This window comes from Rhagoletis zephyria, unplaced genomic scaffold (genome assembly GCF_001687245.7).
Source record: "Rhagoletis zephyria isolate East Lansing unplaced genomic scaffold, Rhagoletis_zephyria_1.1 Rzeph_scaffold_04732, whole genome shotgun sequence".
Taxonomy (NCBI): domain Eukaryota; kingdom Metazoa; phylum Arthropoda; class Insecta; order Diptera; family Tephritidae; genus Rhagoletis; species Rhagoletis zephyria.
Window position 1 is genome coordinate 31,779 of NW_016161815.1, and position 16,433 is coordinate 48,211.

General features: G+C 36.6%; 1 protein-coding gene across 3 annotated transcripts in view; it reads right to left on the reverse strand.

Moving 5' to 3' along the window:
• LOC108371159 (transmembrane protein 179) overlaps nucleotides 1-9,178 on the reverse strand; it is an 11,364-nt gene extending 2,186 nt beyond the window's left edge. The window contains exons 1-4 of one of the 3 annotated variants that reach the window (XM_017626668.1): nucleotides 9,002-9,178; nucleotides 8,545-8,621; nucleotides 8,478-8,485; nucleotides 3,795-4,038 (exon numbers count right to left, since the gene is read on the reverse strand). In XM_017626668.1, coding sequence (XP_017482157.1) covers nucleotides 3,795-4,038; nucleotides 8,478-8,485; nucleotides 8,545-8,621; nucleotides 9,002-9,011 — 339 coding nt within the window. In that variant the 5' untranslated portion in view covers nucleotides 9,012-9,178. Of the gene's footprint in view, nucleotides 1-3,794; nucleotides 4,039-8,477; nucleotides 8,622-8,984 lie in introns of all 3 variants that reach the window. The other 2 variants (XM_017626669.1, XM_017626667.1) reach the window with 2 other exon arrangements.
• Nucleotides 9,179-16,433: the final 7,255 nt, after the last annotated feature.

The following is a 16,433-nucleotide window of genomic DNA, read 5'->3' on the forward strand; positions in this document are numbered from 1 at the left end:
GTATACATTTGTCTATATCTATCTCGATTCGTTTTGGCTGTTACAAACAACCGTTATGTGAACAAAATTAATATACCCTTGTGCACAAGTGCGCTCGGGTATAAAAATGTATAATTAAAGCCTATAATAGACGGAAGAAATGCATTTTTTCATTAAGTTTCGTTAAAGGTTTCCAATATCACACTTTAAGAAAGGTATGTATGATGTTTTCTTTAAATTTAAGCCCGTGTAAATAGGGAACCCTACTCATATCGCAAAATATGCTGTACGTTTATTCATGTCACCTAGATCTTCAATCTCTTAACTTTCTTCCAAATCCTTAGAGTTCTCGTTCCTTTCTGTTTTTCCGGAGAAGAGGGGCGGAACTTTTTGCTGTGTAGGAGTCCTTTAGGGAGTATGTATTTGTCGTAAATTACGATAATGTGACCATGCATTTAGAGTTATGATAGCCTTCGAGTAGAGAAACAAGATTTATAATGTAGCAAACGTTCAATTGTCCAATAAATTCAGATGTAAATACCTTCGAAGAAAACCCCAAATCATAAAATATGGAATTACGTTTTCTTGTTAAACTCCTCTTAAAAATACAATAACGCAGTAGCAGTGGCAGTGGCAGTTTTTCGAAATCAGCTGTTTTTTTTTTAGAAAGTGTGGTGTCCGTCCAATGAAGCGACTCACGATACAGCAGTGGCAGCTGCCAGTACTGCTCAGTTTAGCCCAAATTCTAAATTCACTCCCACTGCCTCCATCGCAGCAAACTTCGCATGCTGAATTTGATATAAACAAACAAAAGGGAATGTCAAAAAAAGCAGTCACTGACAACGCCGTATTGTGCTTGCAGCGGCAGTGACTGCTAATAGGTGCAATCCCGTATTCCTCGGACTAAAACTAGTAAAACTGTCAAAAAATAATAATTCGCTCAGAGCGAGAGAGTAACATTGGAAAGTACGGAATCGCTTTCTTGTAAAAAATGGTAACTTCCGTCAACTTCAACATAACCTCCAAATTTTGGTTGTAAATTTTTGCTTATTTTATATGTAAACACGCTCAGCTCACACATATAAATAACGAAAAATACTTTCAAATTGATTAGAATCTACTTAAACAAGTAATTAAATACTTTTCAACATACATTAGCAGAGTGCACATTTCTTTTGTTTACAATTTGGTTGCCAAACACACTACAGCTGATCATTTGACACATTAGGTTTGTTCGTCGAAAATCCAGCAAGAATTATCCAACACTCAAAATATCAGAGAGTAAGAAAAAATTCTCTCTCATGTTGAGAAACTTGCAAATTTCTGCACGAACGCAAATTTGCAGGAATTTGCAAGTTTCGCTGCCAGCTGGCGTCCACGGTTGCATTTCAAACATAAAAAATTTTTATAGAATTTTTAAAATTCTTTCGGATGGCCAAAAACAGGATATACATGTATATTTCTTGTTGTTCTGACTTTCTTTAACATAAATTTCAATTTCTTCATCGTACTAGCTGTCGGGTTTCTTAAATCGACTATGGTTGCAATTGCATTCCAATTGCGAATACCATTTTTTCAGCCGAATTAAGTTCAAATCATTGGAATTAACTAAATTTATTATATCAACAATTATTTACTTCCTTTTTTCATAAAAACTCGCTCGTGTTTATAAATTTTTAAATTTAACGAACTAATTTATTCAAATTATTGTAGACAAGAATGCAACCATGCGCCACGTGTTTTTCGTGTTTGCAAATTCTTGCTGGCAAAATTTTTTCCAGCAAGAATTTGCAACTTCTCTCCAAGAGAACTGTCACTTTGCTCTCACAATTTTTGAGTGTTGGATAATTTTTTGGTCTACACGAACGCGATTTAGGCAAAAATCGTGATAATTAGTACAAATTCGTACAAATTTTTTGCTCGACGAACAAACCTATTTACCAGAACTTGCCAGCAAAAAATTCTCGGACTAAAACTGGTAATTTCTGAGAGAGAGGACCCTATTTACTCTCTTTTTTGTCCTCTCATAGTCAGAGAACCGAGTATGGGATCGATTTCCAGTAAAATCTGACTAATAGTTGCGATCCCGTACGAGTCCGGACTAGTCAGAATCAGTCAGATTTTACTGGAAATTGATCCCGTACTCGGTTCTCTGACTATTTAGAGGACAAAAAAGAGAGTAAATACGGTTCTCTCACACTCGCACAACTTCGCTCCGGCTACTGCAGCAGGTTGAACTCCTACTTGAGTAGGTTGAATGAGGATGTGCCGAATGAGTGTCCGGCATGCGGAGAGACCCCACATGACTCGAAACATCTCTTCGCATGCCCGGAAAACCCGACAACCCTAACGGCCTTGTCCCTGTGGACAAATCTCACAGAAGCTGCACGCTTCCTAGGGTTGCCGTTAGTGGAACTTGACGACAACGACTGAGATACCAACCGATCTGGGCGGGGTTGTTGTAGCCGCTACAACAACAACAACAACCAATCCTATACCTATACAGTTTTCATTTTTTTTTTTAACAAAACCTAGAAAAAATACACCTGAAAAAAGCATGTACTTATCTCCCAAAGCTGGCAAATGGAAATAAGGATTAAATTTTTAAAACTAATTAATAAAATTAAAGTAAACTATTTATAAAATTAGCAAAAAATACTTTTTTTCGCAAAATCTTTAAAGGACTCTTTTATTTTTTCAAAAACCCTTTGCGACAGTTATTATTTTACGCCCTGTACTTTGCCATTCATATTGTGGCAAACACTACTTAGGGCCGGTTACTCAATGTCTGGTTATCACTACCTGCCGGTTAAACATCATTATCGACATCTTCGACATCATGCATATAACATGTGATCGATAAAGCAGTCCTTGTATTTAACCGGAGTTTCTACCTCTGATTTGTGCTAATCAGACATTGAACAACTGGCCCTTAGTAAGTAAAGTTAAGTGTGATAGTGAAAAGGTGTAAGCATGGTCGTAGGCAGGTAGGTGCAGGGCGCTCAGGTTTAAAAATCAAAAAAATTTTAAATTATAAAAAAAAATGCCATACATTCAGGAATAACCTGGAACTCTTGTAGAATTTAGTTATTTATTTTTAACATTTATTGTTGCTTTGAAAAAGATTTCTATGATATCCGTTTTTGTTTGTACACAAATAATGGTAATTTGTAACAATAAATTGCACAAAAAAAAAAAAATAAAACAAAAATTGTACTCCTTTTTTTAGTTCTGTACTGCTTTTTTTCTATCGAAAATAGAAATGTAGTCCTTTCTCCGTTTCAGAATCTGGCAACCCTAAATATGATGGATAAATAGCCATTGAAATTTCATTAAATTGTATATTTTGGAAAGAGAAAAGGTCTATAAAAAAAAAAACAAAACTAATATGAATAAATCATATTAACTTTACTAAAGGTCAGAAATCAGAATTTAGCTTTGTTGTAAGTTCACATGGGAAATCTGCTTGCGACGGGGTTGGACGAAATTTTAAGAGACTAGCAGCTAGAGCACGTTGTCAGCTCCCGACGCCGTTAAGTTTCGTTGAAAGGTTTCCAATATACAACACTTTTAAGAAAGGTATGTATGATGTTTTCTTTAAATTTAAGTCCCGTGTAAGTAGGGAACCCTACTTCATATCAGCAAAATATGCTGTACGTTTATTCATGTCACCTAGATCTTCAATCTCTTAAACTTTCTTCCAAATCCTTAGAGGTGGCAGCGGTGACATTAAATGCCTCGAAATGCATTTCCAAAGAAATTGTCATTTAGAGCCTTTTCCATCGATAACAATATTTATAAAATAACCCACTTACCTGAGCTGTACCCATTTCAATGTAAAAACCGGAAGTGTCTATTTGATCTTGGTCACCGTGTATGATATTTTGTCCAGCTGCAGTTTCACAGGATGGGAAGCGTTCAGTCATACCATCACACCAAACGATAAATCCTAGAGTAATCATTATCGCTGAAAGGATAGAAGAAGCCAGCATCCAAATTCCGATAACAACGTCTATGAACAGCGAAAGAAAGGGAGCATCTTCTTTCATTCGTGAATAGCTGTTGGTAATAAATAAGCCAATTGCATTAAAAAGTACAAAATATTTTCAGCCCTATTCTGTATTACGAACGAACTCCCGTCGTGTACGGAGCTCCCGTCACGAATTCGGGAAAATGCTATTCGCAATCCTGACGTTTTCATAGTTAGTGCTGTCAAATATGCGCACTACGTTCCAATCTGTGCTACCAATTTTTCAAATGATATTCACCTGGACATGAATCACGTAACTTTGAAACGATAGTCGTTAAAACCACAGTACATAAAGTAATAAACCCTTTTGAGTACTCCTCGGGGGTAAAATGTGATCAGGGTTGATAATGAGAAGGAGTATGAATTTTGCTGATTCAGAGTTGCATACAAAATTACTGTGGTATGAAAGGGAGCAACAACCATACTATGGCAGAGTGGCACAGGTATTTTTGTAAAGAAACACTTTTCTTATCATTTTAAAAAGATAATTGCTATTTATTTTCCAATTTTCAGATATCCAGCTTGTAACCAGAGGCAGTGACTTTGAGGCTCACTAAAATTTACTCATCATATTGGAGCAGCTCCGGGTAATGGACCATTGGATGTGTTGGCAGACTTATGACCACCATAACCAACGCTGTCTCCAACCAAATGCGTGTCTTGAATTTATACGGTAGCAAGTCATAGCAATTGCTATTGTATGTGTGTATGATTCATATTTTTGACATTCTATACTTTGATGTTAAGTATTTTTGACGAGTTCCGCTCAAACTTAGGTGTGCGTAATGAGCTGTCTGGGCGGATGCGCTGGCGGGCATTGAAGTCTCTATAACTAAACAAACTTTGTTTTTTTTTGGAATAAAGACTTAAATATATTCGGAAATTTAGAGTTTTCCTTGATATATTCACGAAATTCACGGCTTTAATAAAAATACGATGTGGGTTTCCAGTTTATAGAAACACAAGCGTTAATTATTAACTATTGATATTATTCTTTAATAAGCATTGATACTATACTTAACCTACATTTTGTTCATAAATAACAGAATTATATATGTATATTTTATCCTCGAAAAGACCTTTTTCTAATCATGAGGCGAAATTCCCCACAGCAAGGGTTGCCGTGCGCACAAAACGAAAACGCTGCACACAGCCCAAAAGTACTATTCGGGGACCAATTGGTGAAAAACTGCGAAAAGGTTTATTACATTAGCTTTGTTTCTCAGTAGTCGTTGTTGTTGTAGTTATATTCACTCCTGAGGAAGGGGCACGGGGTTGTGTGCTGCTATTTAATGGCCTTCCTCAGACTTTTTCTTAGATTTCAGGGTTGTGTGCTGCATTATTATTAGATAAATAAATTTAAGCATATGACAAATCGTGATTTTATTAAAAGAAAATTATAAATGGTGTTGAAAAACCAAACAAACGCTCGTGCGAAAGCTCTTTTTTTGTGTGTTGTTAAAATTTATACATGGCGTATTGATGGTAATACAAGCAATTTATTCTTTTGTGGATTTTATGTTACTTGAGAATTTAGACAACAAGCGAGCTGCCAGGTTCTGGTATCAATATAATTAACACAAACTTTTCCGCGTGGTTGCCTTTCAATAAATAGAATAAACAAATATTCGCAAATAAATTGGATTTAATTTATAACTGACAACTAACATACGCTTTTTGTTCTTTTCTCCATATTGATTTTGACTCTTTATTACCGCCAACAACTTTATGTGTATACATATTTACAATCTGTCAAAATTTTGCGTTGTCCCACGAGATAGGTAAAACTTCACAACGAGAAATCTCAAAATTTTTGTTTGGTCTATCCAAATTTTCTCTTTTTTATCAGTTGGCAATAGCCCTCAGTGGCAGCGCTCCGAGCGTTGAGATAATAATTTCATGTCAATTAGTAGAAAATTTCCATGTTGAAAAAACTTTTTATTATGGCGAGAAAATTTTACACATCTGCTGTGCCAATTCGTAACTTTTTACTGCTGGAAATTTTTGACAGTTGCTCTTGTGTAAAAGAAGTTGAGCAATTAAAATCAGAAATTATACAAAAAAAGACTTGTCTTTACTGACTTTTATTCTTCTGGAACTAAAAGCCATGCATTTATTAGACGCCTTAGTAATAAAATTAGAACAAAAAAATTCTTCAAAACCGTCAGGCCGGGTTGAAAATTTGCATTCACCTAATAGTTAACAAAAATTTACAATCCGTAGTACTTTTCTATCAATTCGCAAATGCCGTTTGCACAAAAAAGGTTATCAAATGCGTTTTATTTAAATCGTTTAGAAAATGAGTCATTTATGTATACCATTTTATGTGGAATTATTCAATAAATTTCGTTTTACACTCTACTTTTTGAAACTATTTGGAGTTAATAATTTTTTGTTTCTTAAAAGCAACCCTGCGTGCTTGGAAGGCGTGTGTACCAATAATTTCATCCCTAGCATATTCATCCCCGAGGAAGGCAGTCGCCAAATTCAACGAAGGTTGTTTATTGGTTATATTGTGCAAAACACTAGTTGCGTTCGACAAGTCAAAAATTTGTAATAATTTTACCAAATTTTTACTGGATGACGTTCGATAACTACAAAAAATTATCCAACACACAAAAATTGAGAGAGCAAGCGTTCATTTTGATGCAAGAGGAGCGTTCATTTTGTACTGGAAAAATTTTACTTAGCAAAAATTGCCCAACACGAAAACATATGATCACAAAACATATGGTTGCAATTTTTGTAAACAAACAAAATTGCATTTTTCGAGTTTTGGTATTTATATGCTTTCTGGCTGCCTGCTATGTGACTTCATGATAGCGCCAACTAGTTTTTACTTCTAGAAATGTTCCTGGCGAACATTGAACGTTCACTTTCCTTTTTTCTTCCATGGAGGCAGCATGAATTTCAGTTTGTTTACAAATAAAACATAAACGAAGTCAGTTTCTTCCGGTTTTTGCAAGTGATGGCTAATTTCCTGTTCGTTTACTTTTTTGCTTTTTCTTCTCTTTGGGAGAGAATTTTCGCTTACTCTCTTCATTTTGATTGTTGGCTGGTGTTGGCTAATTTTGTTATCGAACGCAACTACTGACTCATGTATTTGTGTTGCAGTTACGTGTTAAGCCTGATATACAGTTTAATGCGAGCGTGAGCGTGAGTTTTTTATTTTGACCAATATCTTCAACTTTTTGCTATAGTTGAGACATGAAAAGATAGGGAATTAAAATATCTTTCAGAATTATAGAATAAAAACTAATTTAAAATGCATGCAATGCCACATCTGTCAAAACTTGCCGCTCACATGCGAATGCTTTGCGTACGCACACAGTTGAGTGTGAGCCCGAAAAAAGGCATATTATGCATTTTAAATTAGTTTTTATTCTATAATTCTGAAAGATATTTTAATTCTCTATCTTTTCATGTCTCAACTATAGCAACAAGTTGAGTAATAACAAATATATTGGTCAAAATAAAAAACTCACGCTCACGCTCGCATTGATCTGTATATCAGGCTTTACTGTTATTGTGAAGTGAAGCAAAATTGGAAACGAGTTGACGAAATCGCATAAACGATCAAAGATTTTTTGGTTGTCATGAAGCGAAATAATCTCAACACGATATCGTCCGGACGATTGTCGTCATACGTGATTCATGCCCTGTTTTTGGTTTAATTTGTAGGTAGCAATTGAAAGAAACTTCAGATTTTTCCTCTGGCATAGCTTACAATTAAGTGTTTAAATAATAATGAAGTGGATTCCACTACAATAACAGCGTTATTAGTAGAGAAAGACCAAAGGTTTTTAAAAATTTATCAGAAGAATTTACAGGGTGCTTGCCAGTGATGTTGTAAAAAAACAGATATTAAATTAATCTGATTTATCCTGAGCTGCGCCCGAAAAAAATTCATCCGAAAATTGTTTATCCGATGGAAAACAAAACTGAACCGCTTCGGGGAAAAGGAAAGTCATGATATCGACTATCTTATTTTGTAGTTTTATAAACCACTCTCGTTTAAATAAGAATCCTGTAAAATAGGTTGTACTGAGCAAAATTAGTGTGGCATTATCTAATGAAGCAATGCAAATAAGGCAAAGTGTTATTAGGGCTTCGTAAACAATTATTTTTAAATTCATTTTAATTACTACCAGTATTAAACCCTTACATTTTTATTTCCTTCAGTGTAAAATATCCACTTAGTTTCATATTTGGCCTTTCGTTTTTTTATATATGATTTGGTTGGGTTTAGTTATTTTATTACTTCTTCCGATAAACATAAGCGTTCGTAAAATATTTTCACGAAAAACCGTCAAAATTGCGTTACACTCGGAATCAATGCCAATCTCCCGAATTTCGAAAATTGCGGGAGAATTTCGTGATCACTTCGTAATTGATAATAGCATTTTTCCGTCATTGCCACGTCGGGAATTCCGACGTATCCATAATAGGCCTTTTAAATGTTTTATACCGATAAATCTGCATAGTCGAAATTAAGAAGAGAAAAATTGCAGTGAAAACTGGAAAATTGCAAAAACCTGTAGACGACCACAACGCTTCAAACATCCCATCTTCTTCTCGCCACTTGCCTGTTGTGAAAAGCAAACAATGTCCACTAGAACAAAATATCAGGATTTTAATTAATTACGCACCTATTTTTTCACTCTTTACATGCACATGTATTTATATATATTTACTTTGATGTACATATCTTTAAAGTACAAAACCGCGTATCAAGATAATGCAAAACCGAGTATGTGAGGTTGCATAAATTATTTACTAGAGAGCAAAAACAATCAAATTTCAAAATGGTTTTGTAAAGCAATCGCATTTCTGGCTAGTATATTTCACGAGGAACAGATAAGGATTGAGCCGAGCTTGTGTGAGCAAATCCAATTTTTGGCAGCAAATGTCAATTACGTGGTTTTGCAGAATGATTATACGCAGTTTTGTACTTTAAACGACCATATTTACATACACTTTAAATTCACTTACTGGAATTCATGGATGTTCATGCCCAATGGAACCAGCATACATAACGATAAAATAACCAATATTACATGGCCAGCAATTTGACTTAACAGTAAAATGTTCGTCAAGGCCATTTTCAATAAATATGCACAAATTTTCTCTGTTTCAAAAACTCACAAAAATATTGCAACACACATAAACACCACAAATTGTCAAAATTACAGAGATTTCGTAAAAATATCGATGCATAGAAAATATCGATATTGTACACAAATCGAAAGTTATCATCGAAAGCCCTCTCCGTCAGCGGCGTCTTCACCTACTTGCAAATCTCGCTTGCATTCTGCTATTTTCTCTCGCAAGTGAGATTGAGTTTTGTTAACTGGGCCTTTCAAGGCATACTTTTTCTTTGTAAAATGTCGGCGACAAAGAGCTTTTCAGACTAAATTTGTATTTTCCACCAAAATGAAGTAAGTTGAGGTATAAATGCAGTATAGCTCCGATTCTCAAATAAAAAGAAAAATATTCGGATCGATAGAAATGATTAAGCTGAGTATAAAGTAAGTAAGTTTAGGTATAAATGCAGTATAGCTTCGATTCTCAAATAAAAAAAAAAAAAATATTCGGATCGATAGAAATGATTAAGCTGAGTATAACGGTATACTTATTTTTTTGTTTTTTTTTTTTTGGGAAACAACAACAACAGGAGTTATCAAAGCTTATATTTCAAAAAAAGCTATTTTTGAAATCAAGATTACTTAAAAACGAATGGGTGGAATTTTTATTTCCTTTAATAGCAAATTCGATTCCCTTTCACTTGGTATACGTACTTTATAAAATACTTATAAAAAAAGTTTACAAACTTCTTTTTTTAATTCTCATATTAAGGACTTATAAATTTAGCTAAAATTTATAGGGCTTGAAAAATTCTTTAATTTGGTGTACATATTTATGTATTAACAGTTTAATTTTCTAAGGCGTTCAGTGCCTTTTCTTTGCAATACAGAAAGACAATTCTACTTTGTGAGGGTTATAATCCCTAAGTGCGGCCAAAGGCCGCCTACGCAGAAAGAACCCTGCAGTAAATGTCGACAGTGAAACTTTATCGATTCGCTATTGACTTTGTCACCAGTACTAGTTCCAAGATATGCGACACACAATGTTATTTGCTATAGACATCTCACATGTGCTTGTCATTGCAATTCTCCAGAGGTATTGACTAAGTACTCCCTTTGGGACCATATGGAGACATTGGCACCAGAGATTCTCTACTACCTTTTAATGTTTATTGTCTACACTTTTTTATACCTTTGGGTAATACAATTAATTGAAACACAGATATGTATATTGTTGATAAAAATGTCTTGTAGATAGTTATTTTTAATAAAAAAGGTACTTGGTTTTTGGCATATTTCTTCAAGGCTAGCTAAACATTTCTTACAATCTAATAAATAGTATTTTTTTGGGTTTTAATGCGGGTTGTTTGCTTGAAGAATTTTTTCTTTTGGCGTTGGAAAGCTGCTCTCAAAGTTGTGTCTGATGATTTGCTGAAGGTCGATATGACATCTGGTTATAAGGAGAAAATACGATGTTATTAAAAACTAATGTGTATATGTGTATGTGATTTATTAATTATTTACGTTCACCTTTTAATTTCTGAAAAAAATTTGTAAAAATTTTGTTCGCCCGCACGTGCACGCTTAAATAAATATCTGATGGAATAGAAAATGCAAGACGAAGCACAGCTGTTGTGCTTGTTGACAAAGTGTAGACAATATACACACAAAAACGCTACAGTCATTGTCTATGGCGAGTTCGTACTCCTGCAAAAAGAAACCGTTGTCGATATTTGCACTAGTGCAATTGTCGCTGTAGACGTACATGGTGGCTTAGCGTTGGCTGGCCCCGGGCTTACTGCAGGGAAGTTATACGAAAAAATACTGTGGAGACCGTAGCCGGTGTTGGAATAGGGTTGTTTTTTCTTTAATACTTTGCAAAATGAAAAAAAAAATTAGCTCAACTCTCAATTTTGCTTATGCGATTGCGTCAAACGACAACTATTCAGTGTTTTGTTTACATGTCTGACGGTAAATTTTTCTAGTTTGTGAAAATTTTAATATTTATGGAAAAACGAAATGTAAAAAATAATGGAGGAAAACCTAATAGAAGAAGTGAAAGAGTAAAATGCAAATTTGGAAAGAGTATCAGCGACATAATGATTTTTCGGGCGCAATGTCAAACGATTTGTGTTTTCGAACGTGTAATCAATCAATAATCAAGAAAATAAAAAAAATAAATACTTAACTTATCTGCGTGCTAGCATTTTCAACGCGAATACAATTTAACAAGAACGCAAGAACGTGGGTTTGCAACTTCATATTTTCATCAACCATGGTTTGCATTTTAGTGCATTTAAATTTGTAGATTCTTGTAAATTCAGAAATTTTAGTTCAGAAAAAAAGCACTAAAAAGGGCACTAGGCACGAAACCATTTTTTTTTTGGCGTTTTAATTTTGAAAAAGCACTAAATCTAGTGCTTAAAGCACTAAGTTGGCAACTATGCTTTAAGTCCCCGCAATTATNTTAAATTTGTAGATTCTTGTAAATTCAGAAATTTTAGTTCAGAAAAAAAGCACTAAAAAGGGCACTAGGCACGAAACCATTTTTTTTTTGGCGTTTTAATTTTGAAAAAGCACTAAATCTAGTGCTTAAAGCACTAAGTTGGCAACTATGCTTTAAGTCCCCGCAATTATCATATGTACGCAAAAATTGATCGAGGTTTGTGGTGTTAAGGCAGCGGATTTTCCCAAGTGCTCATGTGCGCTAGGCTCATTTTTTGCCACACCACCCCATACAATGTAAGCACAAGACAGTTCTTTTCAAAAGTGCAGTGCCTTTAAGGTAAAATATCTGCCGAAATCTTTGCCTTAACATGCGGGCAGAAGTCCATTAGAGACAATTGCTTCCATTTATTTATTCACATATGTATGTATATATGTATGTACATTCAAATTTTGTTGTTTCGACAGAAATATATTTCTTTGGTTTGAGTGAAAATAAAAACAAACAAACGAAATGACGGCGCGAGAAAATTTCAAAATGCTAGCAAACGTCAAAATTCCTAAAATTGGCTCTCAGCGATTGTACCTTATAAATATTTGTATCATGTTTTTGAAATTATAACTGTCAACAGTGACGTGGGTGTCAAGGCGCGAATGTGATGACTGTTTGTTTGATTACAGTAGATACTTCGTCTTGTATTCGTTTACCACCAGACCCATTCGCTTTGCTTCCTTATCCAACTTGGAAAAGGCAGAAAAACTTCGCGGTTTTTGTTCCCGATGATGTCGATGTCATCGGTATAAGCACGCTCTTGCAGTAAATTGTTCCTGAGCGGTTCAGTTCTGCAGCTCTTATTATCTTCTCCAATATCAGTTTAAAGCAGTCACATGAAAGAGAGTCGCACTGTCTGAAACCTCGTTTGGTGGCGAACGGCTCGGAGAGATCTTTCGCAATTCTGATGGAGCTGGCGGTATTGCTCAACGTAATTTAACACAGCCGCATGAGTTTTGAGGGGATGCCAAATTTAGAAATAGCGGCGTATAGGCAACTCCTTTTTGTGCTGTCGAAAGCGGCTTTAAAGTCGACAAATAGGTGGTGAAAGTCGATCCTTTTCGCGCGGGTCTTTTCCAAGATTTGGCGCATTGTGAATACCTGGTCTATGGTGGATTTGTTAGGTCTAAAGCCACTGATAAGGCCCAATAAGTTCATTGACGGTGGGTTTCAGTCTTTCACACAATACGCTCGATAAGGCCTTGTTACCTATGCTATAGTTTACAATATTGAAAAATCCTTGGCATACAAGCAGCTAACTTTAGGTATCTTTCTAGACATGGAAGGGGCCTTTAATAATGTGCTCCCAGAGGCGATCACATCATCTATGCTCCAGATCGGACTTGATCGATCACTGGTAGACTTTATCAGTCTTCTCCTTAATCGGAGAACTATCTATTCGGAGATGGGTGGAGCTCACATCACAAGATATGCGCTTAGGGGCACTCCTCAAGGAGGAGTACTCTCACCACTCCTCTGGAATCTTACGGTAAACACCCTACTCATGCGCTTACAGGGCTCGGGCTGCAACGCTATTGCGTATGCCGATGATCTTGCCCTAACTGTTGCAGAACGCCTTGAGTATCGTGGAAACCTGGTCTAGAGAATGCGGGCTGAACGCCAACCCGGCTAAAACGGTCACGGTTCTCTTCACACGGAAAACAAAAATCCCCCCATTTCAACTTCCGACCTTAAATGGCGTAGNCTATATTATTCTACGGCGTCACAGTCTGGTGGCCATCACTGGATAAATCGCTCACAAATTCTAAGCTTACCAAGGTTCAAAGGGCGGCATGCATGCTAATCACAGGTGCACTGCCATCCACACCCACCAAAGCTATGGAAACACTTCTAAACTTTCTGCCCGTAGACCTTTCAGGGAAGCTACAGGCGAGCTAAAATGCAGTAAGATTAAATGCACTGTCAAAATGGAAATACACTAGATTCGATCATACCAATATCCTGACCAACTACCCCGACACATTCAGGTCCCCAGACTATACAACACCACCGATGGTGCTCGAGAATAAGTTCTCCACTCGTATCCCTGCGAGGAAGGACTGGGAGGACGACTCGGTCTGGGGTCTCCAAAGTAACTCCACAGCCATATACACGGATGGCTCTAAACTAAATCTAAGAGTAGGGAGTGGGATACACTCAAAGGACCTCTCACTAGATCTCTGCTTTAGGCTACCAGACCACTGCAGTGTCTTCCAAGCGGAACTCGCGGCCATAAAGGAGGCTGCACTCTGGCTCATCGATTCTTCTCTTAATCTACCTTCGGTAACCATATACTCCGATAGCCAAGCAGCTATTAAGTCGCTGGATTGCTGCAAGACATCATCTGCAACTGCTTTATGTAGGAAAGTCCTTAACGATCTAGCTTCAAAATCTACTACTCACATCGTGTGGGCCACAGGGACTTTCAGGGTAACTGTGCGGCGGACAAGCTTGCGCGGAAGGGAACCACCCTGTCGGGCGTCAACTCCTCCCATGCAGCGGGCATATCCCTATCTACCTGTAAGACACGGCTCTGGACATACTACGTGGAGAGGGCAAACAAAAGATGGTCGGAAGAACCCACGTGTGGGACGACTCGACAAATCTGGCCCAACTACGACAAGAAAAGATCCGACGCACTCATTCGGCTAGAACGGCCTGTACTAAGGCTGGTGACCGGTATAATTACGGGCCACTGCTTAATGGGAAGGCATTCTAGCAGAATGGGTTTGCCGGCTAATGATTTCTGCCGTGGTTGCCGCGACGAGGACGAAATCGAGAGTGTGGAACACTATCTCTGTCATTGCCCCGCCCTCATGTGGGCGAGAAGACGCTCATTTCACCACCACCGTTTTGATTGTCTTGCGGATCTTAGTGAAGCAGGCATTTACGAATTATCGCGCTTTATAAACCTAACCAACTGGTTCCACTTCTAGGCGAACGGACGGGTTCGAATTCGAGCTCTCAATTGGTATCACAACGGACCCACTGGGTCTAAGTGTGCCTCTCTCCTATGTTGGATGAAGGCAGCCGCTTCAACCTAACCTAACCTATGCTTAGAAGGCTGATCCCGCGGTAGTTGGCGCGAATGGCGTGGTCGCCTTTGGGAAGAGCACACTTAAATTCCACTCGTCGGGCATGTGTATTCTGCACAAGGGTTGATGCATGCACCTTATCAACTGCTCGCCGTCGTACTTGAATAGCATAGCTGGCAGGCTGTGAGCTCTAGCAGTTTTGTTGTTTTTCAGCCGCGTTATTGCTATTCGTACCGTGCGGTGCACTATGGTCTGGTGACTACTATTTGCTGGCCAAAAGTCGAGAAGTAACAAATTGATTTGAAACATTGGTGTTTAGGTGTTTTTGAGGTCGCTGATTTCGAATATGATGGCAGGTTTTTGAAATTCAAGATGGCGGATCCAATAAGACATTTTATAATTTTTTCTTTTTCACCAAAAACTTATGTGTAAGGAGGTATTTCAAGGTCGCTGATTTCGAATCCGATGTCAGATTTTTGGAATTTAAAATGGCGAATAAAAATGGCGACGAAATTTTATAATTTGTTCATTTGCACCAAAAACTTTTGTATATACATACATATAAGAGGGGTTTTCAAAGTGGCTGATTTGAAATCTGATATCAGATTTTTGAAATTCAAAATGTTGGTTTAATGTGGCTTTATCAGATTCGGAGCTAAATGATTTAAGTTTAAAATAGCAGGCCACATTTTTGCTAAATACATATTTTTCTAATCATAGGCGCTTCAAATAAAAACGTTTTCCTTTGGATATAAGTATCACGAGTGTTTGTATTTGCATAAATTTGTACTTATTACCACAACAAGTATAATACTTATAACTAGGCTAGGTATAAGTTAAAAAAATAACGTAACGTACAAGTTTGAACAAAAAAATAAAAGAATGCATTTTTCAACTAGGTATGTACTTGCATTTCATTATTGCTCTTTCCTTTATTGAATGTTTTAAACAATTTTTGGAATTAATCATATCTTTGAAATTACAGAGTCCTTCAAAATAAATCCTGCGGTCAGAGAGAAATAATAAAAGCGCCACTTTAAATAAAAAAGTAGGTTTCAAACCCATTTATTTATTATTTATTTCATGGTAGCAGAGCTTCTCAAACAATATGGAAGCAATGATTTCGATTCAAATTGTTGAAAAGTAATGAATATCTAAATCCCGGGACAACGCCATCCCGAAAAGCCCGGGATGGGAAAAAGCCGAAAAATTAACATCCCTATTATGTATATAAAAATGGATTGTGGTTTATTAGGAAGCCTAAAACTTGACAATGACTGGACCAAACTGGATACTTCCTTCAGCGGGTTTGTTCAAAATTACTACCCGAAGGTTTAGGAAAAAAGAAATTTAGAGAGTTGGCACCTGTTTCAAAATTTCAAAATAAGTAAATTGGTAGAACAAAATGAATATTACAATAAGGGTGTAAAAAAAGAGGTTTAAAGTCGTAAATGTCTCTGAGGGTTGCCATCTGTTTGAAAATATTAATTTAAATAAATAAATAAGATAAATTTTATATAACCATATGGGTATGAAACTACAGAGGAAGAGAAAGATTAATATTGAAAATATTTTAGAGGGTTGCCACCTCTTTGCAAAATTTAGATAAACTAAATATTACTAAATGGGTTTAAACAAGTTTACTGTTGAAAATATGTTTGGGGTGGGTTGCCACTTCTTCTTCTTCTTCTTTTTTGGCGCTGTAACCGCCTAAGCGATTTTGGCCGAGTTCAGCAAAGCACGCCAGTCGTTTCTCCTCTGTGCCAACTGACGCCAATTGGAAACGCCAAGTGAAGCCAAGTCCTTCT